A 25,458-nucleotide genomic window follows, 5' to 3' on the forward strand; every position below is an offset into this window, starting at 1 on the left:
ATAGTAGTCGCCTATAACGACGGCTTTTCAGAAGGCAATTCCAGGTCCATCTTCGCGCTTTCCAGAAAACAGGAAATGGATGACTCGTCGTGCCAAGAGGATATATTCCACCTCAGACCAAGATAGACACTTAATTTCTTCTCTCACTTCCTCTTGACATCTAGGGGAAGGTGTATGACGTGCATGTATACTCATACGTATCATGCCCATTTATAGGCAGGCCCTTGAACAGAGCATCATTTTCAGACTTTCCACTTCCTGGTCAGAAAGTGTGCTGCCAAATGAGTTCTGTTTTACTCACAGATAAAATTCAAACGGTTTTAGAAACTAGAGTGTTTTCTATCCAATAATAATAATAATATGCATATTGTACGAGCAAGAATAGAGTACGAGGCCGTTTAAATTGGGCACGATTTTCCCCCAAAGTGTAAATAGCGCCCTCTATCCTCAACAGGTTGACTGCTGAACAATTAATCAAATGGGCAACGGATTATTTACATTGACACCCCCTCCATTTGTTTTTTACACTGCTGCTACTCGCTGTTTATTATCTATTCATAGTCACTTCACCCCTACCTGCATACCTCGACTAACCTGTACCCCCACACATTGATTTAGTAACGGTACCACATGTATATAGTCTTGTTATTGTTATTTTATGCTGTTAGATTTTATAGTTTTTAACTTTAGTTTATTTGATAAATATTTTCGAAACTCTTTCTTGAACTGCACTGTTGGTTAAGGGCTTGTAAGTAAGCATTTCACGGTAAGGTCTACACATGTTGTATTCGGCGCAGGTGACAAATAAAGTTTCATTTGAAAACAGTAACATTTTCCTGGGGGAGGACAGCCATTCCCAGTCTAAGGGTTGTGCCAGGGGGCAATGAAATTCACATAGAAAAGATCACTCCAAGCTTTCAAAAGTTGGCAGCCCTGGACTGTGGTCATTGCAAAAAATATTGAGTGGGCATAGTGTAACCTATAACATTCAATGTTTTTTGTCACTCATAATACTACTGACATTACTCTTATTATACAGATTATACAGTAATACAGTAGTAGTCTATAAACCCTTTGTGCTCACTTGTTCTTACTTTCATTGATAGCAGCTCAATCAGCTAAGAATAATCAACAAACCGAAAATGTTTCATGCACGAGGGAATTTCAAAACCGAAGCTGTCTCGTGCACGAGGGAATTTCCTGTCCACGTGTCTGAATACACTATTTTGAAGGCGGGATCAAAACAAACACTCTGATTGGTTATGAGAACAAAACGCGAAAAAGATCTTAAATGGCCATACACGAGTCACGTTATAAAACAATAAAAATTGCCTAACGTACCGCTGCTTCTTTAAGACCACTTCAATTTAGCCTATTTTTTCTGTGTTCACGCCCTGTTTGAGGGCGGGTGATTTTCTAGTTGACGTCTGTGAAATGAAATCAGCTTGTTGCTATTTGTCTCACACAGAATAAAAGTTTGCGTGGAGTGATACTGAGTACGGACTAAATCCACTTGGGTTTACAGTGAAAATATACCCTTTACATTTTTCTATACACTAAGGACTATCTTGTGGTGAGTTCCGAGTCTTAATGTATCAAATAAGATTGAACACTGTCATTAACCTTTTTTTTTTTTACATTGTTGTTTTGCTGGTCTGCATAGTTTGAAAGACCTGCCTGTGCTGTAAATTCTTGGACATTGTGTGTCATCATTGAGTCGCTACATTGTCTCTCACAACATCCCCTGTATAGCCGCTGGGATAAAGTGACTTTACCGACCCATTATGTGGCTATTTCTCACCGATATATGTCATTGGATGAATATTTTACTACCCTTTGTCTTGACAGTAGTTGTGGGGTGTTGTATTATGACAACAATCGTAGCCAACCTTTTAGGCTGTTTTATTTTGCGCGCTTCGATCTCTGTAGCACTACGGTCTGTCGGCACGGTGTCGGCATTTCCAGCTTCTGGTTAGTTTACTTAAAATCTAAACAAGCAAGCAATTTAACTAGGGACTCACATTGGAAAATAGCACATCTATATTGTGGACTATGTAATTCGTTAAACTTTGATTATTAACGTGCATGGTTTATAAACAAAGGAATAAGCAAGTGTAATAAGACAGCTATTACAGGTTGTTCTGAAGTAATCAGAGCGCGTTACGATAAAGAGGAGGATAAAGATTATCTGCGGCCGCACAATAAATGATGCAATAGCCTTGGCTTGACAGTTGAGAGAGACAGTTGTCATTGTCATATCTCACAGTTCAGTGTCTCTGAGGTAGTATGGCCCATATGTCAGTTACCTGAAGGGTTTTAGTATCCTTTGCCTGACCCACCCGTCTTGACCACACTCCTTATCCATAACCTCACTTTCCCCAATAACTATATGCAGGGACACAGATAAAGAATTAGTCGTCACTGTCATATTTCCAAATAGTGGGATATAGTGTAATGGGGGTAGATAATTATTACAGGGTGCTGCGTATGTGTCTCTGTGAGTGTGTATGTACACTGTGCGTATGTAGTGTTTTTTTGTTGTTGCGGTGATGGTCTTCTTTGTGGTGTAGGGTCTTCTTTGTGATGGAGAGTCTTCTTTGTGGTGTGTACATGACTCTGAGTATAAAGTTGAACTATGTGTTGTTTATGACATTAGTGCTGTAGTCAAGAGGTGTATGGGTGTGAATGTTAAGCTGAGCTGATGTGAGTGTGTTGTCAGTATTTGTGAAGGTGATGTTTAGAGTTGTATTAAGTGATAGTAGGCTATTTGTGAATCCATGAACCCAATGCAGTAGGGGGAGCCACTGGCTGACACACTCTTAAAAGAGCAGACTTTGGTCTGTGGCAGAGAACTGAATGGAAGTCGTAAGAAAAATAACCTAAGTATATATTTTCCACATTTTGTTATGTTACAGCCTTGTTCTAAAATTGATACAATTTTTTTTTTCTCTCATCAATCTATACACAATACCCCATAATGACAAAACAAAAACAGGTTGTCAATTTATTTTGCAAAGTATTACAAACAGAAATACCTTATTTACATAAGTATTCAGACCCTTTGCTATGAGACTCGAAATTGAGCTCAAGTGCATCCTGTTTCCATTGATCATCCTTGAGATGTTTCTACAACTGGATTGGAGTCCACCTGTGGTAAATTCAATTGATTGGACATGATTTGGAAAGGCACAAACCTGTCTATATAAGGTCCCACAGTTGACAGTGCATGTCAGAACAAAAACCAAGCCATGAAGTCGAAGGAATTGTCCGTAGAACTCCGAGACAGGATTGTGTCGAGGCACAGGTCTGGGGAGGGGTACCAAAAAATGTCTGCTGCATTGAAGGTCCCCAAGAACACAGTGGTCTCAATCATTCTTAAATCGAAGAAGGTTGGAACCACCAAGACTCTTCCTAGAGCTGGCCGCCCGGCCAAACTAAACAATCGGGGAGAAGGCCCTTGGTCAGGGAGGTGACCAAGAACCTGATGGTCACTCTGACAGAGCTCCAGGGAGCTTCCTCTGTGGAGATGGGAGAACCTATCAGAAGGACAACCATCTCTGCAGCACTTCACCAATCACCAGGCACATGCCAGCCCGCTTAGAGTTTGCCAAAAGGCACCTGGAGGAATATCGGACCATGAGAAACAAGATTCTCTGGTCTAATGAAACCAAGATGGAACTCTTTGGCCTGAATGCGTCTGGAGGAAACCTGGCACCATTCCTACGGTAAAGCATGGTGGTGGAAGAATCATGCTGTTGGGATGTTTTTCAACGGCAGGGACTGGGAGACTAGTCAGGATCGAGGGAAAGATTAATGTAGCAAAATACAGAGAGATCCTTGGTGAAAACCTGCTCCAAAATGCTCAGGACCTCAGACTAGCAAGAAGGTTAACCTTTCAACAGGACAATGACCCTAAGCACACAGCCAAGACAAAGCAGGAGTGGCTTTGGGACAAGTCTCTGAATGTCCTTGAATGGCCCAGCCAGAGCCCGGACTTGAACCCTATCAAACATCTCTGGAGAGACCTGAAAATTGCTGTGCAGCGACGCTCCCCGTCCAACCTGACAGAGCTTGATAGGATCTGTAGAGAAGAATGGGAGAAACTACCCAAATACAGGTGTGCCAAGCTTGTAGCGTCATACCCAAGAAGACTCGAGGCTGTAATTGCTGCCAAATATACTTCAACAAAGTACTGAGTAAAGGGTCTGAAAACTTATGTAAATGTCATATTTCAGTTGTTTGTTTTTCAATACGTTTTCAAAAATTTCTAAAAACCTGTATTTGCTTTGTCATTATGGAGTATTGTGTGTAGATTGATGATATGTGGAAAAAGTCTAGGGGTCTGAATACTTTCTGAATACACTGTATTTTCTTGCAACTTCCATGTTCTTGTCTTGTTTGTCAGAACAAAGCACTAAGTGCTTTTCCACAGGGTTTATTGTGAATGCATACAGCGTGGCATAGCAAACCCCAGAATAATAGGCACTAAAGAGACTGAGGCAAATGTCTTTGGGTGAATAAATTCAGAAGTGTCCTCAGAAGCTGGCATGTTGACAAATCCAAGGAGAGAAAGGAGAGTGGCTCTGTCTCTCTTCCTCCAAGGCTGTCATTACCCATTTGTTGCACTCTCATTTGGAAGTAGTGTGTTAGTAGACTAACCCTGCATTAAAGGCAGAGTTCTAAAAGGGTTCACAAGGTTACTTACATTTCAGAAGTATTTTCATAACTCGTTTGACCCCCATATTGATGATGGTTGCGATGCTGTCAATTAACCAAGCAGGGAGATTGTTGTCTGCTAATCTCTTGTGGACAGACTACGTAAGCATAAATGGTACTGTAGAGCTGTCATGCGTAGAGCAAATCAAATCAAATCCAATTTTATTGGCCACATACACATGGTTAGCAGATGTTAATGCAAGTGTAGTGAAATGCTTGTGCTTCTAGTTCCGACTATGCAGTAACATCTAACAAGTAATCCAACAAATTCACATCAACTACCTTATACACACAAATGTAAAGGGATGAACAAGAATATGTACATATAAATATATGGATGAGCGATGGCGTGTGGCATAGGCAAGATGCAGTAGATGGTGTAGAATACAGTATATACATATGAGATGAGTAATGTAAGATATGTAAACATTCTTAAAGTGGCGTTATTTAAAGTGACTAGTGATACTTTTATTAAGTCAGTTTATTTAAGTGGCCAGAGATTTGAGTCTGTATTTTGGCAGCAGCCTCTTTATGTTAGCGATGGCTGTTTAACAGTCTGATGGCTTTGAGATAGAAGCTGTTCTTCAGTCTCTCGGTCCCAGCTTTGATGCACCTGTACTGACCTCGCCTTCAGTATGATAGCGGGGTGAACAGGCAGTGGCTCGGGTGGTTGTTGTCCTTGATGATCTTTTTGGCCTTCCTGTGACATCGGGTGCTGTAGGTGTCCTGGAGGGCAGGTAGTTTGCCCCCGGTAATGCGTTGTGCAGACCGCACCACCCTCTGGAGAGCCTTGCGGTTGAGGGTGGTGCAATTGCCGTACCAGGCGGTGATATAGCCCGACAGGATGCTCTCGATTGTGCATCTGTAAAAGTTTGAGTGTTTTAGATGACAAGCCGCTGTTGCGCCTTCTTCACCATGCTAACTGTGTGGGTGGACCGTTTCAGTTTGTCCGTGATGCGTACACCGAGGAACTTAAGACTTTCCACCTTCTCCACTACTGTCCCGTCGATGATGGAGGGGGGGGGGGGGGGGGTGCTCTCTCTGCTGTTTCCTGAAGTCCACGATCATCTCCTTTGTGTTGTGGACGTTGAGTGAGAGGTTATTTTCTTGACCCCACACTCCGAGGGCCCTCACCTCCTCCCTGTAGGCCGTCTCGTCGTTGTTGGTAATCAAGCCTACCACTGTAGTGTCGTCTGCAAACTTGATGATTGAGTTGGAAGCGTGCATGGCCACGCAGTCATAGGTGAACAGGGAGTACAGGAGAGGGCTGAGAACTCCCCCTTGTGGGGCCCCAGTGTTGAGGATCAGCGGGGTGGAGATGTTGTTTCCTACCTTCATCACCTGGGGGCGGCCCGTCAGAAAGTCCAGGATCCAGTTGCACATGGCAGGGTCGAGATCCAGGGTCTCAAGCTTAATGACGAGTTTGGAGGGTACTATGGTGTTAATGCTGAGCTGTAGTCAATGAACAGCATTCTCACATAGGTATTCCTCTTGTCCAGTTGGGATAGGGCAGTGTGCAGTGTGATGGCGACTGCATCGTCAGTGGACCTATTGGGGCGGTAAGCAAAATGGAGTGGGTCTAGGTTATCAGGTAAGGTGGAGTTGATATGATCCTTGACTAGTCTCTCAAAGCACTTCAGGATGACAGAAGTGAGTGCTACGGGGTGATAGTCATTTAGTTCAGTTACCTTAGCTTTCTTGGAAACGGGAACAATGGTGGCCATTTTGAAGCATGTGGGGACAACAGACTGGGGTAGGGATTGGTTGAATATGTCCATAAACACACCAGCCAGCTGGTCTGCGCATGCTCTGAGGACGCGGCTAGGGATGCCGTCTGGGCCGGCAGCCTTGCGAGGGTTAACACGTTTAAATGTTTTACTCACGTTGGCCATGGAGAAGGAGATGGGCTTTGGTAGCGGGCCGTGTCAGTGGCACTGTATTGTTCTCAAAGCGAGCAAAGAAGCTATTTAATTTGTCTGGGAGCAAGACGTCGGTGTCCGCGACAGGGCTGATTTTCTTTTTGTAATCCATGATTGACTGTAGACATTGCCACATACGTCTCGTGTTTGAGCCGTTGAATTGCGACTCTACCTTGTCTCAATACTGACGATTTGCTTGTTTGATTATCTTGCAGAGGGAATAGCTGCACTGTTTGTATTCAGTGGTGTTTTCGGTCACCTTGCCATGATTAAAAGCGGTGGTTCACGCTTTCAGTTCCGTGTGAATGCTGCCATCAATCCACAGTTTCTGGTTAGGGAAGGTTTTAATGGCCACAGAGGGAATGACATCTCCGATGCGCTTGCTAATAAACTCACTCATCAATGTTATTGTCTGAGGCAATCTGGAACCTATCCCAGTCCACGTGATTGTAGCAATCTTGAAGCCTGGAATCCGATTGGTCAGACCAGCGTTGTATTGACCTGAGCATGGGCGTTTCCTGTTTTACTTGCTGTCTATAGGCTGGGAGCAACAAAATGGAGTCATGGTCAGATTTGCCGAAGGCAGGGCGGGGGAGGGCTTTGTATGCATCGCGGAAGTTCAAGTAGCAATGATCCAGAAAGCTACCAGCTTTTGGTGCGCATTCGATATGCTGATAGACTTTAGGAAGTATGGTTCTTAGGTTAGCTTTGTTAAAATCCCCAACTACAATAAATGCAGCCTCAGGATGTATGGTTTCCAGTTTACATAGAGTCCGGTGAAGTTCTTTCAGGGACGACGAGGGATCTGCTTCGGGGGGATATACATGGCTGTGACTATAATCGAAGAGAATTCTCTTGGAAGATAATGCAGTCAGCATTTGATTGTAATGAATTCTAGGTTGGGTGACAAAAGGACTTGAGTTCCTGTATGTTGTTGCGATTACACCATGAGTCGTTAATCATAAGGCATACACCCTCGCCCTTCTTCTTACCAGAGAGATGTTTGTTTCTGTTGGCGCAATGCGTAAAGTAACCAGGTGGCTGTACCGACTCTGACAACATATCCCAAGTGAGCCATGTTTCCATAAAACAGAGAATGTTACAATCTCTGATGTCTCTCTGGAATGCAACTCGTGCCCTAATTTCGTCCACCTTGTTATCTAGAGATTGGACAGTATTAGTTCCGGTGCTTGGGACAAATCACATTTTCGCAGGTTTTAGCATCTTTTGAATTTCGGAAGAGGAAGGGATATTTGGCCGCTAGTCTAGTTTCCGATCTCTTCTCAACACATATGGACCCAGAACTTAATCGAGCATCTGACTGATTACACAAGACTTTAGTTCTGGGTTAACCAAGATTATTGTCTCTGCTAGCCTAGGGCCTGAAACATTGCGAGTACTGGGGGGATCCTTAAGTGTGATCTTGAAGCAATGTTGTAGAGAATCTTTTAACTTTTTTGTTGTTTTTTACAACTGTCATGAACTATTTATTATAAGCAAGTCTTTAGAGACCAAGCTTCAGTTTTGCCATATAAACCCATTAGTCAGATTTGCAAATAATTTGTTGTCTAGGCTACTCTGCATGGTGTAGTCTCAAGCCGTTGGACTGTATGAGGGACCAAGCTAGCCACAGGTCTGCTGGGTTGGGATCGGAGAGAGATGGAGACTGCATCTCACTCAACCAAAACCCTGATTTAGGTACATTTAGCCAACAAGTCTCTTAGCCGCAGTCAATTGTGTGGTTTGATGACTGTGACGAGCTGAGCGATTTGTCTAAATCAGCACTGTGCTTCACAACCACAGACTGAGCAGATCTCTGCTAGTTTTCTGTTCTACATAGATATCCTCCACTGACTTGGGTCTGCTCTGTCTGGATCAGCCAGCATGCGTTTTATTTATGGAAGGGTAGTTATTATGGATTAGAAAGTTGTCTTTAATGATAATTAAATGGTAAATGCACTCTATGGACCAGAGACAGACATGTTTAGAATCCACATTGATTTGAAGGTAAAGATCTACATTTTTCAAAACAGTAGTCAAAGGAAGTCTTAGCAGAGCAATATGCCCAACTCCCTCTCAATTTCTCTCTTCTCCCCCAAGGCAGGTCTTGGCAGATCGCCGCCGTATGGACGATGAGGAGGATGATGTGTTTGAGCCAGACTCCCACTGCTGGCGCACAGCCTTCAGGGAGATAAAGTACGAGGACAGGGGAACCCAGACACCCAGCCCTGTCCTGCCACTGCCCAATAATATGCTGCCCTGCGGGGTGGCCCAGGAGCCCAGAACACTCTTCTACGGTACGGCCACACACACTATGTTAACACACACCCACACAAACACAGTGTGAGGAATAGATAAGAGTGGAGCTCTGCTGTACTCCGCTCTTGGCGCCTGATAGTCCCAGCCACAGCAGCTTTTATGACCTGTGTGTAGTGTACCCAGCTGCTTTCCCATTCAGATGGCGCCATTAGGTGATTTAGCCTGGCCCTGATGTGACAACAGGCCATACCTGTATAACTGACCCGTTACTAGAACACCAAGGATAGCTGTCTGTCAGTGATGCCCTCTCTGTCCTGTCACACTACAGATAGCACTGGTAATGGAAAAGATTACTGTATCTGAACTTTGGCGTTGTTATGAGTTGCAGAGCATATGGCACTCTCAATGAACATTAATATATTGACGTGACCAATATCTATGGCTTTTTTCCCACAGGCAACGCAGGCTTTCGATTGCACTTCCCAGCGCAGTTTGAGCGTGTTGGAGACCAGGGGCCTCTGGGAGAGCGAGGGGGGATGGAGCGGCTCGATCAGCAGCCCCAGCAGCCAGCACGCAGCATAGAGGTCTGCATTGGACAGAAACTCCAACTCATCGGAGACCAGTTCCACCAAGAACACCTTCAAGTGGTGAGAATACCCACTGTGACTGACTGCACAGCACAGCTAAAGCCCACTGAACAGGCCTACTGTACTCAGAGCTCTGCTGAGAAAGAGACTGAGCAGCAGAAGTGGCTTCTTTACGGGCATCCATTGTGGTCATGTCTCAGTGTCCCGTGTTTGTTTTGGCTAGTCAGTGAGCATGCATTAGCCCAGTGTTCTGAACTCTCATTCTACCCCCCTAAGACGTAGCTTAACAAGGGCAGCCTTTTCCCACACTCACCCCTTCCCTCCCGGCCTCAGCTTCCTGTTTATTTCTCTCTGCCTCTCTCACCCCATTTCCTCCCTATGCTACCGCGGCACCACAGGGGGCATGGAGGAGTCCACACCAAACACTGTATACTATGATCGGTGTGACACTGCTAGTTTCTGTACTGGCTGCATTGAAGTAGTCAGACTGTTCTCTCTTGACATACTATAAGTTGGGTTGTATTGGCGGTAGAACCGTGGATTAATGAGAGTTTCTTTCTGCAGAGCACCAATGGCACATTTTTTTTTTTTTTTTTTTTTTTAAATTTTTGTTGGCACATTTAGAGGAAAAGGAAAACACAGAGTCAAAGACACACACTCGCACACACTCTTACACACATAAACACACTCAACACATTGTCACACAGAGACTAAGCTGAAGTGACCGGACTAGGTAAACATGTTGCACTTGCTACGATTATGATATGTGATTGTCTCACCCAGCTATCTTAAAATGAATGCACTAATTGTAATCCCATAATGACGAAGCAAAAACAGGTTTTTAGAAATTTGTGCACATTTATAAAAAATATTATGTATACATACGTTTTCAGACCCTTTACTCAGTACTTTATTAAAGCACCTTTGGCAGGGATTACAGCCTCAAGTCTTCTTGGGTATGACGCTACAAGCTTGGCACACCTGTATTTGGGGAGTTTCTCTCATTTTAATCTGCAGATCCACTCAAGCTTTGTCATGTTGGATGGAGAGTGTCGCTGCACAGCGATTTTCTGGTCTTTCCAGAGATGTTTGATCGGGTTCAAGTCCGGGCTCTGCCCGGGCCACTCAGACTTTCAGAGACTTGTCCCAAAGCCACTCCGTCATTGTCTTGGATCTCTTCTTTGGGTCGTTGCACTGTTGGAAGGTGAAACTTCGCCCCAGTCTGAGGTCCTGAGAGCAGGTTTTCATCAAGGATTTCTCTGTACTCTGCTCCGTTCATCTTTCCTGACTAGTCTGACTAGTCTCCCAGTCACTGCCGCTGAAAAACATCCCCACAGCATGATCCTGCCACCACCATGCTTCACCGTCGGGATGGTGCCAGGTTTCCTCCAGACATGGCGCTTGGCATTCAGGCCAAAGAGTTCAATCTTGTTTTCATCAGACCAGAGAATCATGTGTCTCATCGTCTGAGAGTCTTTTAGATGCCTTTTGGCAAACTCCAGCGGGCTGGCATGTGCCTTTTACTGAGGAGTGGCTTCCATCTGGCCACTCTACCATAAAGGCCTGATTAGTGGAGTGCTGCAGAGACGGTTGTCCTTCTGGAAGGTTCTCCCATCTCCACAGAGGAACTGTGGAGCTCTGTCAGAGTGAACATCGACCAAGGCCCTTTTCCACCGGTTGCTCAGTTTGGCAGGGCGGCCAGTTCTAGGAAGAGTCTTGGTGGTTCCAAAATGCTTCCATTTAAGAATGATGGAAGCCACTGTGTTCTTGGGGACCTTCAGTGCTGCAGACATTTTTTGGTACCCTTCCCTAGATCTGTGCTGCGACACAATTCTGTCTCTGAGCTCTACGGCCAATTCCTTCGACCTCATAGCTTGGTTTGTGTTCTGACATGCACTGTCAACTGTGGGATATTATATAGACAGGTGTGCCTTTCCAAATCATGTCCAAACAATTTGAATTTGACCACAGGTAGACTCCAATAAAGTTGTAGAAACATCTCAAGGATGATTCATGGAAACAGAGTGCATTTGTTCTCCCACACTCATGCTGAGATTTTGTTAATACCACATACTTCTGTCCTGCAGCCACAGTGCACTGTGACTCATCTGATATGACACAGGACATTGCAGGCAGGCGTTATTACACTAGGCCTATGATACACTGACTGGCGCACAGCTTAGCCTCAGCAGAGACAGGCCAGGGCAGGGGATAAGGGAAGTGTCTCTCTCTCTCTCGTTTCTCACTGGCTAAACACAACAAGTAACATCAGTTAGAATGAGAACATTGTGATGTCATATCCTGAAGCTACAGAGCGATAGGGCTCACACACTCACACACTGCTAACCTCAGCAATTAACCTCTCCCGGGCAGGTGCGTCCCAGGATGGTAGCGTCCCACCTGGCCAACATCCGGTGAAATTGCAGAGCTCCAAATTCAAAATACAAAATTGCCAATATTAAAAATTCAAGTGTCATACATGATTCTTTAGCTTAGAATCTTGGTAATCGACCCGCATGGTCCAATTTACAATAGGCTTCAAGGCGAAAGCATCGCATTTGATTGTCTGAGGTCAGCGCCTCACATACTTCCTGCATTAATATAAATTCATAACCTGCACAGGTGTCACAAAACTTAAAAATTGCGATAAAATAACTTACCTTACCTTTGAAGATCCTCATCTTTTTGCAATCAAAGGTCCCCAGTTACACAATAAATGGTTGTTTTGCTCGATAAAGTCCCTCTTTACATCCCAAAAACTCTGTTTGGTTGGCACGTTTTGTTCAGTAATCCACTGGCTCAAAGGCGGTCAAAACATGCAGACGAATACATCCTAATAGTACCGGTAAAGTTTGTCAAACGATGTTTATAATTAATCCTAAGGTTATCAATTATCTAAATAATCAATAATATTTCAACCGGAAAATAGTGTATTCAATAGAAAGGAAAAACAACAAAGGGTGCGCACACGGTCACACGCGCAAACCAGCACTTCATGAAATCAGTGTCCACTAACCAAAAGGTATTTTTCTTTGTCCTTTTTCAAAATACAAGCCTGAAACCATGTCTAAAGACTGTCGACGTCTTGTGGAAGCCATAGGAACTGCAACCTATGGTCCTAGTTATGAGACTTTCGCACAGAAAACCATAGGAAAGTCAAATGACCTCAAAAAAAATTGTTTTACTACCAATACTACCAATTATATGCATATCCTATCTTCTGGGCCTGAGTAACAGGCAGTTTACTTTGGGCACGTTTGTCATCCAAACTTCAAAATACTGCCCACTGCCCCAAAAAAAACGTGAGGAATTGTTTTTTAGATTTCGAAGCCCAGAGAATAGTGGATCTGGAATATTGACTTTGATTACCTACATAGTAATCAACAGTTAGGTGTTATTTCAGTTCTTGAAATTCTTGATTTACCCTCTTGTCATTCGAGTGGGCAGAATTACTGTTCTTGTGTGCAGAGCCCACTCAGCCAAGGGAGTTATACAGGCCTGTGTCTCTGAGAGTTTCTCTCTGCCTGTCTGGCAGCTGTTGAGTGATGCTTGGACAGACTAACCCCAAACAGATCAGTGTGGTTTGTATGCGTGATCTCAAGTTTAGCCCATGGCTGCTATTCCTGGCGCTGTGGTTTTGTTGTGTATTTAAGTCTTCAGCAGTGAGGTAGGTACACTCATTTCCGTGCTGCATGTATGCACGCACCCACATAAACTCAGCAAAAAAAGAAACATCCCTTTTTCAGGACCCTGTCTTTCAATGATAATTCATAAAAATCCAAAATCCAAAATACTTCACAGATCTTCATTGTAAAGGGTTTCTCATGCTTTGAACCATGAACAATTAATGAACATGCAACTGCAGAACGGTCGTTAAGAAACTAACAGCTTACAGTTGGTAGGCAATTAATTAAGGTCACAATTATGAAAGCTTAGGACACTAAAGAGGTCTTTCTACGGACTCTGAAAACACCAAAAGAAAGCTGCCCAGGGTCCCTGCTCATCTGCGTGAACGTGCCTTAGGCATGCTGCAAGGAAGCATGAGGACTGCAGATGTGGCCAGGGCAATAAATTGCAATGTCCGTACTGTGAGACGCCTAAGACAGAGCTACAGGGAGACAGGACGGACAGCTGATCGTCCTAGCAGTGGCAGACCACATCTAACAACACTTAAACAGGATCGGGACATCCAAACATCACACCTGCGGGACAGGTACAGGATGGCAACAACAACTGCCCGAGTTACACTAGGAACGCACAATCCCTCCATCATTGCTCAAACTGTCCACAACAGGCTGAGAGAGGCTGGACTGAGGGCTTGTAGGCCTGTTGTAAGGCAGGTCCTCACTAGACATCACCGGCAACAACGTCACCTATGGGCACAAACCCACCGTTTCTGGACCAGACAGGACTGGCAAAAAGGGCTCTTCACTGACGAGCCGCGGTTTTGTCTCACCAGGAGTGATGGTCGGATGCGCGTATATCGTCTAAGGAATGAGCGTTACACCAAGGCCTGTACTCTGGAGTGGGATCGATTTGGAGGTGGAGGGTCCGTCATGGATTTGGGCGGTGTGTCACAGCATCATCGGACTGAGCTTGTTGTCATTGCAGGCAATCTCAACGCTGTGCGTTACAGGGAAGACATCCTCCACCCTCATGTGGTACCCTTCCTGCAGGCTCATCCTGACATGACCCTCCAGCATGACAATGCCACCAGCCATACTGCTCATACAGTGCGTGATTTCCTGCAAGACAGGAATGTCAGTGTTCTGCCATGGCCAGCGAAGAGCCTTGGATCTCAATCCCATTGAGCACATCTGGGACCTGGTGCATCGTAGGGTGAGGGCTAGGGTCGTAGGGTGAGGGCACATGTTAAGTTTGCTGAAAATAAATACAGTTGACAGTGAGAGGACGTTTCTTTTTTTGCTGAGTTTACGAACACACTGTGTGTGTGTGTGTGTGTGTGTGTGTGTGTGTGTGTGTGTGTGTGTGTGTGTGTGTGTGTGTGTGTGTGTGTGAGTGTGTGTGTGTGTGTTCATGCATGAGACTGAGTGTGATCTCGTCTTTCAGTCTCACTTGGACTGCCACTTTTCAATGTTAATATCTCTCTCGCCATCCCTCTATTTCTCCCTCTTGTTAGATTATTGCAGTTATGTAGTGCATCAGCAGGCTTTCAAACACATGTTGACATTCATCTCATTGATTGACTCATAAATGAAGAAACATGGCATACTGTGTATTATGGCTCAACCCCCTCCCATTTCCATATCATCCTACCATCATGGCAGGGAAAGGGCTTAAGGTGCTTAAGAGTATAAGAGGAGCATTGGTGCTGACAGATAAATTGCTCCTCCATATGAGAAGGCTGGAGGGGACGGAGCAGTGGTCCCCAGAGCAGAGCAGGCTGACAGGACAGTAATGACAGTCACAATGACAGGAAGACTGCCACAGTCTGCATGGGGGCGAGGAGCAGAGTTGAGTTACAATAGTGTGTTTTTCTAAAGACTCCTCCTGGTGCTTTCGATGAGAGTGTTGAAAGCGTAAGCATTGAATGTCCCTAGGGGGGGTGTGTGTGTGTGTGTGTGTGTGTGTGTGTGTGTGTGTGTGTGTGTGTGTGTGTGTGTGTGTGTGTGTGTGTGTGTGTGTGTTTCCTTTCCTTATCTTCTCACTGTTCTATAAGGGCACTCTATTTTCTTTACAGCACAGAGGAGGGGGTGCGGGAAAATGCTTGTGGTTGTTGTTGAGATGTGCATGTTTTTGTATTCCTGTCCACTCCTGCCTCTTGGCTGCACTCCTGTCCTGAGCTGTGAGTCTCTGGCCACTGGTCGCTGCCTGTCTGTGTAGCTGATAAGCTAATGGTTGTGTGAGCCATCGGGCCGACAGACAGACAGGTTGCCTGCATCATGAGGTTCTGACAAAACACATCAGGCTTGTGTTAAAGTGATGACGCTCTGCACACGCATACTCAGGCTGACTGGCTCTCGTTCAGGCAATGAGAAATAAGAGCACTCAGGCTATCCGGAAGGCCAAACTTAGTTACATTAAGGAGCAGTTCTCTCACTGTGGGTCTAACCCCAAGAAGTTCTGGAAAACGGTTAAAGACCTGGAGAATAAACCCTCCTCCTCACAGCTGCCCATTTCCCTTAATGTTGATGACGTGGTTGTTACTGACAAGGAGCACATGGCTGAGCTCTTTAATCATTTACATTTACATTTACATTTAAGTCATTTAGCAGACGCTCTTATCCAGAGCGACTTACAAATTGGTGCGTTCACCTTATGACATCCAGTGGAACAGCCACTTTACAATAGTGCATCTAAATCTTTTAAGGGGGGGGGGGGGTCAGAAGGATTGCTTTATCCTATCCTAGGTATTCCTTAAAGAGGTGGGGTTTCAGGTGTCTCCGGAAGGTGGTGATTGACTCCGCTGTCCTGGCGTTGTGAGGGAGTTTGTTCCACCATTGGGGTGCCAGAGCAGCGAACAGTTTTGACTGGGCTGAGCGGGAACTGTACTTCCTCAGTGGTAGGGAGGCGAGCAGGCCACTTCATTAAGTCAGGATTCCTATTTGACTCAGCCATGCCTCCTTGCCCGTCCAACATTTCCTCATCTCCCACCCCTTCTAATGCGACTAGCCCCGATGCTCCTCCCTCTTTCCCCCCTGCCCTGCTACAGTTTCTCCCTGCAGAGTCTGAGGTGCTAAAGGAGCTCCTTAAACTTGACCCCAAAAACCATCTGGGTCAGACCCTTTCTTCTTTAAGGTTGCTGCCCCTATCATCGCCAAGCCTATCTCTGACCTTTTAAAACCTGTCTCTCCTCTCTGGGGAAGTTCCCATTACTTGGAAGGAATCCACGGTGTGTCCTTTATTTAAAAGGGGATATCAAGCTGATCCTAACTGTTATAGGCCTATTTCTATGTTGCCCTGTTTATCAAAAGTGTTGGACAAACTGACTGGCTTTCTTGATGTCTATAGTATTCTCTCTGGTATGTGGTTTCCGCTCAGGTTATGGATGTGTCACTGCAACCTTAATGGTCCTCAATGATGTCACCAATGTTGTGCTTCTATTTTTATTGACTTGGCCAAAGCTTTTGATACGGCAGACCATTCCATTATTGTGTGCTGCTAAGGAGTATTGGTGTCGCTGAAGGGTCTTTGGCCTGGTTTGCTAACTACCTCTCTCAAAGAGTGCAGTGTCTCAGACACTGCCTGTCACCAAGGGAGTACCCCAAGGCTCGACGCTCTTCTCAATTTACATCAACAACATAGCTCAGGTAGTAGGAGGCTCTCTCATCCATTTATATGCAGATGATTCAGTCTTATGCTCAGCTGACCCCTCTCTGGATTTTGTTTTCAACACTCTACAACAAAGCTTTCTTAGTGTCCAACAAGCTTTCTTTGCCCTTAACCTTGTTCTGAACACCTCCAAAACAAAGGTCATGTGATTTGTCATGTGATTTGGTAAAAACAATGCTCCTCTCCCCAGGTGTGATTACTACCTCTGAGGGTTTAGAGCTTGAGGTAGTTACCTCATACAAGTAATTGGGAGTATGGCTAGACGGTACATTATCCTTCTCTCAGCACAAGCTGCAGGCTAAAGTAAAATCTAGACTTGGTGTCCTCTATCGTAATCGCTCCTCTTTCACCTCAGCTGCCAAACTAACCCTGATTCAGATGACCATCCTACCATGGTAGATTACGTAGACGTCATTTATAGTTTGGCAGGTAAGAGTGCTCTCGATCAGCTAGATGTTCTTTACCATTCGGCCATCAGATATACCACCAATGCTCCTTATAGGACACATCACTGCACTCAATACTCCTCTGTAAACTGGTAATCTCCGCATACCCGTCGTAAGACCCACTGCTTGATGCTTATTTATAAAACCCTTTTAGGCCTCACTCCCCCCTATCTGAGATACCTACTGCAGCCCTCATCCTCCACAAACAACACCCGTTCTGCCAGTCACATTCTGTTAAAGGTCTCCAAATCACACACATCCCTGGGTCGCTCCACTTTTCAGTTCTCTGCAGCTAGCGACTGGAATGAGCTGCAACAAACACTTAAACCGGACAGTTTTATCTCCATCTCTTCATTCAAAGGCTCAATCATGGACACTTACTGAGAGGAGTGTCTACTTTGTGTGATGTATTGTTGTCTCTACCTTCTTGCTCTTTGTGCTGTTGTCTGTCCCCAATAATGTTTGTACCATGTTTTGTGCTGCTACCATGTTGTGCTGCTGCCATGTTATGTTGCTACCATGCTGTGTTAAATAAAGGTTAAATAAAATGTGTAAATAAAAGTCTGGCAAGTGTCTGTTCTTTATCACTGGCTAAATTTAGACCCTGACTGAGTCATTTTAGACAGTTGGTAGTGTGACTCGTGACCAATGAGGGAGCTACAGGGCGGGCCCACACCTTGTCACCCTCTCTGTGCTGAGCTGGGTGGAGGAACCAGAGGTGGAGACAAGGTCACTGCTGCTGTTTTTACAGGACATTATGGCTGTGAGAATGTACATATTGATGTCATTGTGTGAAGTAAGCAGTGTTTGTTGATAAAATATATTGTGTTAACCTAGTTAGTTGTACAACTGAATGCATCCAACTGAAATGTGTCTTCTTCATTTAACCCAACCCATCTGAATAAAAGAGGTGTGGGGGGCTGCCTTAATCGACATGCACATCATCGGCGCCCAGGGAGCAGTTGTTGTTGAGGGTTAACTGCCTTGCTCAAGGGCAGAATGGCAGATTTTTCCACCTTTCCAGGTCGGGGTTTCAAACCAGGCGTACATACAGCATTACTGACTGTCACAATTACCTATAATAGGCTTTGCCCCCTGTCAGAGTTGGCCAGGTCAGGTGTAATCAGACAGATTGATGGGCTTGGTTATGTGCTTTCTAGTTGTAATTAGATCTAAAGGCACAACTTTACTAAGTGCTGCTACCCTAGCTGTTGTTAGCGCTGTGTCTCTAGGTGAACTACACTGAACAAAAATATAAACGAAACATGCAACAATTTAAAAGATTTTACTGTGTTAAAGTTCATATAAGGAAATCAGTCAATTGAAGTAAATTCATTAGGCCCTAAATAACATGACTGGGAATACAGATATGCATCTTTTGGTCACAGATACCTTTAAAAAAAAAGGTAGGGGCATGGATCAGAAAACCATTCAGTATATGGTGTGACCAAAAATTGCCTCATGCCATGCATCACATCTCTTTCGATTAGAGTTCAGGCGGTTGATTGTGGCCTGTGGAATGTTGTCTTACTCCTCTTCAATGGCTGCGCGAAGTAGCTGAATATTGGCAGGAACTGGAACAAATTGTCGTACACGTCAATCCAGAGCATCCCAAACATGCTCATTGGGTGATGTCTGGTGTGTATGCAGGCCATGGAAGAACTGGGACATTTTCAGCTTCCAGGAATTGTGTACAGATCCTTGCGACATGGGGCCGTGAATTATCATGCTGTAACATGATGTGATGGCGGTGAATGAATGGCACGACAATGGTCCTCAGGATCTCATCACGTTATCGCGGTGCATTCAAATTGCTATTGATAAAATTAAATTGTGTTCGTTGTCCGTAGCTTTTGCCTTCCCATACCATAACCGTACCGTCACCATGGGGCATTCTGTTCACAACGTTGACATCAGAAAACCGCTCGCCCACACGATGCCATACACGCTGTCTGCCATCTGTCCAGTACAGTTGAAACCGGGATTCATCTGTGAAGAGGACACTTCTCCAGTGTGCCAGTGACCATCGAAGGTGAGCATTTACCCACTGAAGTTGGTTACGACGCGGAACTGCAGTCAGGTCAAGACCCTGGTGAGGACGACAAGCATGCAGATGAGCTTCCCTGAAAAGGTTTCTGACAGTTTGCAGGAAATTCTTCGGTTGTGCAAACTCACAGTTTAATCAGTTGTCTGGGTGGCTGGTCTCAGACAATCCCGCAGGTGAAGAAGCCGGATGTGGAGGTCCTGGGTAGGCGTGGTTACACATGGTCTGTGGTTATGAAGCCGGTTGGACATACTGCCAAATTAGAGAAAGGAACAGAGCCGTTCCGGTGTCTGGTTATGACCTATCCCTCCTCAATTCACCATGTTGATCTCTCTCAATCACTATCACCACCCATCACACACCAACACACATCCACAACTCCAACTGAAAACCCTGGTAAAGGAATGATGACATATTTTTTCATTGACTATGCCAGTTCCCTATCCACATGCTGCTCTGACTCGGTTGTTTTTCTCCCTTGTTCTGTTGCAGTATCACCGAAACCAAAGGAACATGAGGCCCTTGTGGAGGCGCCTGGCCTCGGCTCTGCTCACCCTGCTGTTTGAGCAGGAGGCCATCGCTGGAGGGGGGAGAGCAGGGTGGAGGTGATGGAGAGGACCAGCCCAGCACAGACTACCCCTCTCACACAGGAACTGGACTCCTAATGGCACTGTCAAATCTAACACGGGTCTGTTGGGGAAAAATAACAAAAGAGAAAAGGTCCCCGCGGGACGGAGACAACCATTTTTTACGAGGTCGTTTTTTTCCAAGAAGATGCCATGTTGTTTCACGAGATTCCTCTACTGGACAATGTCCTTATTTTGGTAATTGTTTGATGTAGTATTTTGTACAGTACATTATTCCTGTTGAATTTGTTTGCACTTCCGTATGTGTACATCTTGAATGGCCTCCATGGTCCCGGGAACGCCTTGTCAATGTCTTCTACCACAACCCAATGACTGTTGACGAGAACCAAGCAGAAGAAAGAAAGATATGGAGGGATCTGAAGAAGGGAAAAAAGAGTGGTTCATGGGGTTTTCTTTTCTGAAGTTTCCAGGAAATAATTGGTCAAACTTGATAACTTACTAATTTCCAAAGATGCAGTCTCTCAGAACAAAGCATTTTTCACCTCAACTTTCTCCTCAATGGGGTTGTGTATACTATTATATTACATGTTGATTATTCTTTGCTCTTCCAGTCACTTTTATTGTTTTGATTTCAATAATTGTTGTTTTTCCCATTGTCACCAAAAATAATGAAACATCCAGTGGCTTCCGATGTGGTAAATGCCACTTTGTGGTGTGATACTCCTTAGGACCCCCCCACCCCCCTTCAACAGCACACCCAACCCAAAACATCTACCGCAGCCATGATACATCATACAACCTCCAAAGCAAAAGTGGATCCCACGAGTTACTCAGAGAGAACACCAGATTTTCAATCATAGTTTATTTCAGAGTTATCTTTTACTAATTTCATAAATCCCCAAACTGGACCCCAGTCATTGTAAGAGAGAGTGTGCTGATCATTTTTGTGTCTTAAGACTACCAGGCCCTTCAAGTGGAGCTATGTATCCACACTGTTTGCACTATAGTACATCAGTCAGGAGTAGATTAGGTTACAAAGCCAACCTCTGTCATTTAATGAAGGTTTTTAACTGTATCTGATTTGTAATGGTAACATTACAATGTTTTCAATCACATGACCAAGTTATATCATCCCAGGATGTGACTGAAAATGACATGTTATTATTATAATAAAACATCTGAGGTACAAGTGATGCTGGTTAAATGAATGCCTCATTGAAATTCCAATGTTTTTTAGCCCTCCAATCGATGTGCTCTCTAACCCACTGTCAGAGATGTATTCTGGACACCAAAACAAACATGTGAAACAACAACATCTTCCCTCCTCTCAGGATTCTTGCATGGGCTTTTATATATATATTTTAACCTGTGGAGTGATCTTGTATTAGTTATTTGTCCTCAGATCCTGTGGTGTAACTTTTTAATAGAAATCACCACTGCTAATCCAATTGACAAGAGAACGTGTCTGAGATTAGAAATTAACTGGTAGTATGCAAGACTGTAATTACTATTGAAATATTAATATTTTTGAAGACACTGATGTATTCTTGAAGATGCTGTTTGTTGTACATTGTATTGCCTTTTTACTTCACTTTTTGTCCATTTTGAAGTAGCAGTATATATCATGAGGCTGTAATTTTATACACAACTCCTGTTAATACGGTTATGTTTGGTCCTACAGTACTTTACTTTTTGTCCATTTTGAAGGAGAAGTATACATTATGAGGCTGTAATTTCAGACACACCTCTTGGTAATTTGGTCCTACAGTCATCTTCTGTGTCATCTCCTGTCTGTATAATCAGTGCTCTCTTTCAACCCTTAATTTAGAATGCTGGAGAAACAGGTAACTGCCAAAATCAAGGAAACACCCATATAAAGTGTCTTCATAGGTGGCGTTGGGCCACCATGAGCCAGAACAGCTTCAATGCACCTTGGCATAGATTCTACAATGATGGTGGTGGAAAACGCTGTCTCAGGCGCCGCTCCAGAATCTCCCATAAGTGTTCGATTGGGTTGAGATCTGGTGACAGTGATGACCATTTCATATGGTTTACAGCGTTTTCATGCTCATCAAACCATTCAGTGACCACTCGTGTCCTGTGGATGGGGACGTTGTCATCCTATGGGGGCATAGCCATGGTAGCCAAAATAATGGCCTGCCCAACATTTTTAAACATGACCCTTAGCATGATGGAATGTTAATTCTTTTATTAACTCAGGAACCACATCTGTGTGGAAATACCTGCTTTAAATATACTTTGCATCCCTCATTTACTCAAGTGTTTCCATTATTATGTCAGTTACCTGTATGTTTCAGGGCCAGGGAAAATACAAATAACAGTTTCCCATGTAGAGTAGAACGACAAAGGAATGTAGTGGTTCGGTCCCATTCTGTTGTCTGCATCAGTTGAAATATATTAGATACATAACCATAGATATAAAGGTATACTTTAGACAGACTGGTCAGATGATGACGCTTGCTCTGTCTCTGTTGAGGCAGGGACTAATATAGAACCATGTGGGGCAGTGAGAGATGAGCTGAACATCGCTGTTGATGTTGTTTGTTGTTGTTGTTTCCTGCAGATCCTGAATGCTGAGCCAGTCACCGTAGCTTCCTGTCTCACTGTAGCCCTTAAACCACCCCTAAACCCGCTTCTCTCGCTCTACTGTAGCCTACATCTATGTGTACTGCTCATCCATTTCCTTCAGGACTTTTAGCGTTGCTTTCCATTTTTTATTTTTTTTGGTTTATTCGCCCTTTTCTACTGTATATATTTTGTGTGCAATTTCTCTTCCTTTTGTTTTTTTTTTAAATGTGTATATAAGTCATTTGTTATACTGTATAGAACGATGGTTATCTGCACTGTGTCTGTTTTTCCCTGAGGGTAGTCATCTCCAGAAATGGGCCCAATCGGTTAAGGCATTCATCTGAATCAGCCATGTCACGTTATCCATTCAGCAGATAGCAGTAGAATCTGAGTGTTCGTTCTGGAAAGATCACAGATCAGTTTAGCTACAGTTGAAGTCGTAGGTTTACATACACTTAGGTTGGAGTCATTGAAACTCGTTTTTCAACCACTCCACACATGTCTTGTTAACAAACTATAGTTTTGGCAAGTCGGTTAGGACATCTACTTTGTGCATGACACAAGTAATTTTTCCAACAATTGTTTACAGACAGATTATTTCACTTATAATTTACTGTATCACAATTCTAGTGGGTCAGAAGTTTACATACACAAAGTTGACTGTGGCTTTAAACAGCTTGGAAAATTCCAGAAAATGATGTCATGGCTTTAGAAGCTTCTGATAGGCTAATTGACATAATTTGAGTCAATTGGAGGTGTACCTGTGGATGTATTTCAAGTCCGACCTTCAAACTCAGTGCCTCTTTGCTTGACATCATGGGAAAATCTAAAGAAATCAGCCAAGACCTCAGAAAAATATTGTAGACCTCCACAAGTCTGGTTCATCCTTGGGAGCAATTTCCAAACACCTGAAGGTACCACGTTCATCTGTACAAACAATATTATGCAAGTATAAACACCATGGGACCACACACCAGTCATACCACTCAGGAAGGAGACGCGTTCTGTCTCCTAGAGATGAATGTACTTTGGTGCGAAAAGTGCAAATCAATCCCAGAACAACAGCAAAGGACCTTGTGAAGATGCTGGAGGAAAAGGGTACAAAAGTATCTATATCCACAGTAAAACGAGTCCTATATCGACATAACCTGAAAGGCCGCTCAGCAAGGAAGAAGCCACTGCTCCAAAACCGCCATAAAAAGAGCCAGACTACGGTTTGCAACTGCACATGAGTACAAAGATCGCACTTTTTGGAGAAATGTCCTCTGGTCTGATGAAACAAAAATAGAACTGTTTGGCCATGATGACCATCGTTATGTTTTGAGGAAAAAGGGGGAGGCTTGCAAGCAGAAGAACACCATCCCAACTGTGATGCACAGGGGAGGCAGCATCATGTTGTGGGGGTGCTTTGCTGCAGGAGGGATTGGTGCACTTCACAAAATAGATGGCGTCATGAAGGAGGAAAATGATGTGGATATATTGAAGCAACATCTCAAGACATCAGTCAGGAAGTTAAAGCTTGTTTGCAAATGGGTCTTCCAAATGGACAATGACCCCAATCCTACTTCCAAAGTTGTGGCAAAATGGCTTAAGGACAACAAAGTCAAGGTATTGGAGTGGCCATTACAAAGCCCTGACCTCAATCTTATAGAAAATTTGTTGGCAGAACTGAAAAAGCGTGTGCGAGCAAGGAAGCCTACAAACCTGACTCGCTGCACCTTGGTCCTCTTTTTCCAACAGCCGTGACACAAAATTCACCCAACTTATTGTGGAATGCTTGTGGAAGGCTACCCGAAACGTTTGACCCAAGTTAAACAATTTAAAGGCAATGCTACCAAATACTAATTGAGTGTATGTAAACTTCTGACCCACTGGGAATGTGATGAAAGAAATAAAATCTGAAATACATCATTCTCCCTACTATTATTCTGACATTTCACATTTTTTAAATAAAGTGGTGATCCTAACTGACCTACGACAGGGAATTTTTACTCTGATTAAATGTCAGGAATTGTGAAAAACTGAGTTTAAATGTGTTTGGCTAAGGTGTATGTAAATTTCCGACTTCAACTGTTCATAACTACAGTATGACCATTTTCTGGTCAATGGTTTGGAGCTGGATCAGTACCCTGCAGATAATTTGCCAAAATGTTTTTTGTCACTGGGCATTGGTTATGGGTTCAATCCTTTTTGTCTACTTTAGCATTCTTCTGTAATCAACATGCACTGGAAAGTACTTTGTGTCTGTAGATCTGATGCGTCCCTGAGCAGTCCCTGTGATATTGTACAGTGTACTCTGGTTCGTTCTTTCAAATCTGTCGTGTGCTGAACTAGCTGTATTTCTGTAGTATAGCAGATCATTGACGATGCGATAACCTGCATAGAACAGTCTTTGATTTCTTTGAAAGAGAAACAAGCCACCATGGTGCCCAGAAATTATTTTTCAGAGGGGGTTCTGAAGCTGTGTACTGGAGATAGACATATACTTGCCATATCTCAGCACTGTGCAAAGCTACAGGAACTCTATACATTGAGTTTTGTATATTATGGAAAAACCGTCAGTGTCTTGATTTTTTGTTGTCCACTTTGTTTAAATGTCCTTTTTTATGAGACCATTTCTTACTCATTGTCTTTCCTAACTTTTTAAATGTCTTTTCATATGAAAGGGTCAGCTTTTATAGGGACAGTTTTGTGGCTTTTAAATCCTTTTTAATACCTGTTAGCTCTTTTTAACAAGTCCAATGAGATCAAGGGCTTTTTTGAATAAAAATGAGCTTGAAACATTCCTTTTGTGACTGGTTCTGGTGTAAACATGTTTTCAACGATACCGTCAAAACTGAAACATTTGTTTTAGTGTTGTGCTCCATATGATCTCTGAGGTTAAATCATAACCAAGAAACATTGTCCTTTTTTATGAACCGATGAACTGTACATGTATTACTGACACCTGGAAAATGCCTTTAACTGCTCAGTTTCAACTAAGTCTTGATTATCACACACTCTCTGTACTCCCAAGAA

At 43.8% G+C, this 25,458-nt stretch overlaps 1 protein-coding gene across 2 annotated transcripts; it reads left to right on the forward strand.

The window, feature by feature from the left end:
• Positions 1–1,347: 1,347 nt before the first annotated feature.
• On the forward strand, positions 1,348–25,225 carry LOC129811621 (bcl-2-modifying factor-like). Of its 2 annotated transcripts, none has more exons than XM_055863069.1 (4): positions 1,348–1,573; positions 8,740–8,932; positions 9,351–9,541; positions 19,757–25,225. In XM_055863069.1, the coding sequence occupies exons 2-4, from the start codon at positions 8,761–8,763 to the stop codon at positions 19,871–19,873; spliced, it is 480 nt and encodes a 159-aa protein (XP_055719044.1). In that variant the 5' UTR covers positions 1,348–1,573; positions 8,740–8,760; the 3' UTR covers positions 19,874–25,225. The 2 variants fall into 2 exon arrangements, with proteins under 2 accessions (XP_055719044.1, XP_055719042.1); XM_055863067.1 differs by having other exon boundaries at positions 1,349–1,573; positions 8,736–8,932.
• The last annotated feature ends 233 nt before the right edge of the window (positions 25,226–25,458 follow it).

This window comes from Salvelinus fontinalis, chromosome 15 (assembly GCF_029448725.1).
Source record: "Salvelinus fontinalis isolate EN_2023a chromosome 15, ASM2944872v1, whole genome shotgun sequence".
In the NCBI taxonomy this organism is placed as follows: Eukaryota; Metazoa; Chordata; class Actinopteri; order Salmoniformes; family Salmonidae; genus Salvelinus; species Salvelinus fontinalis.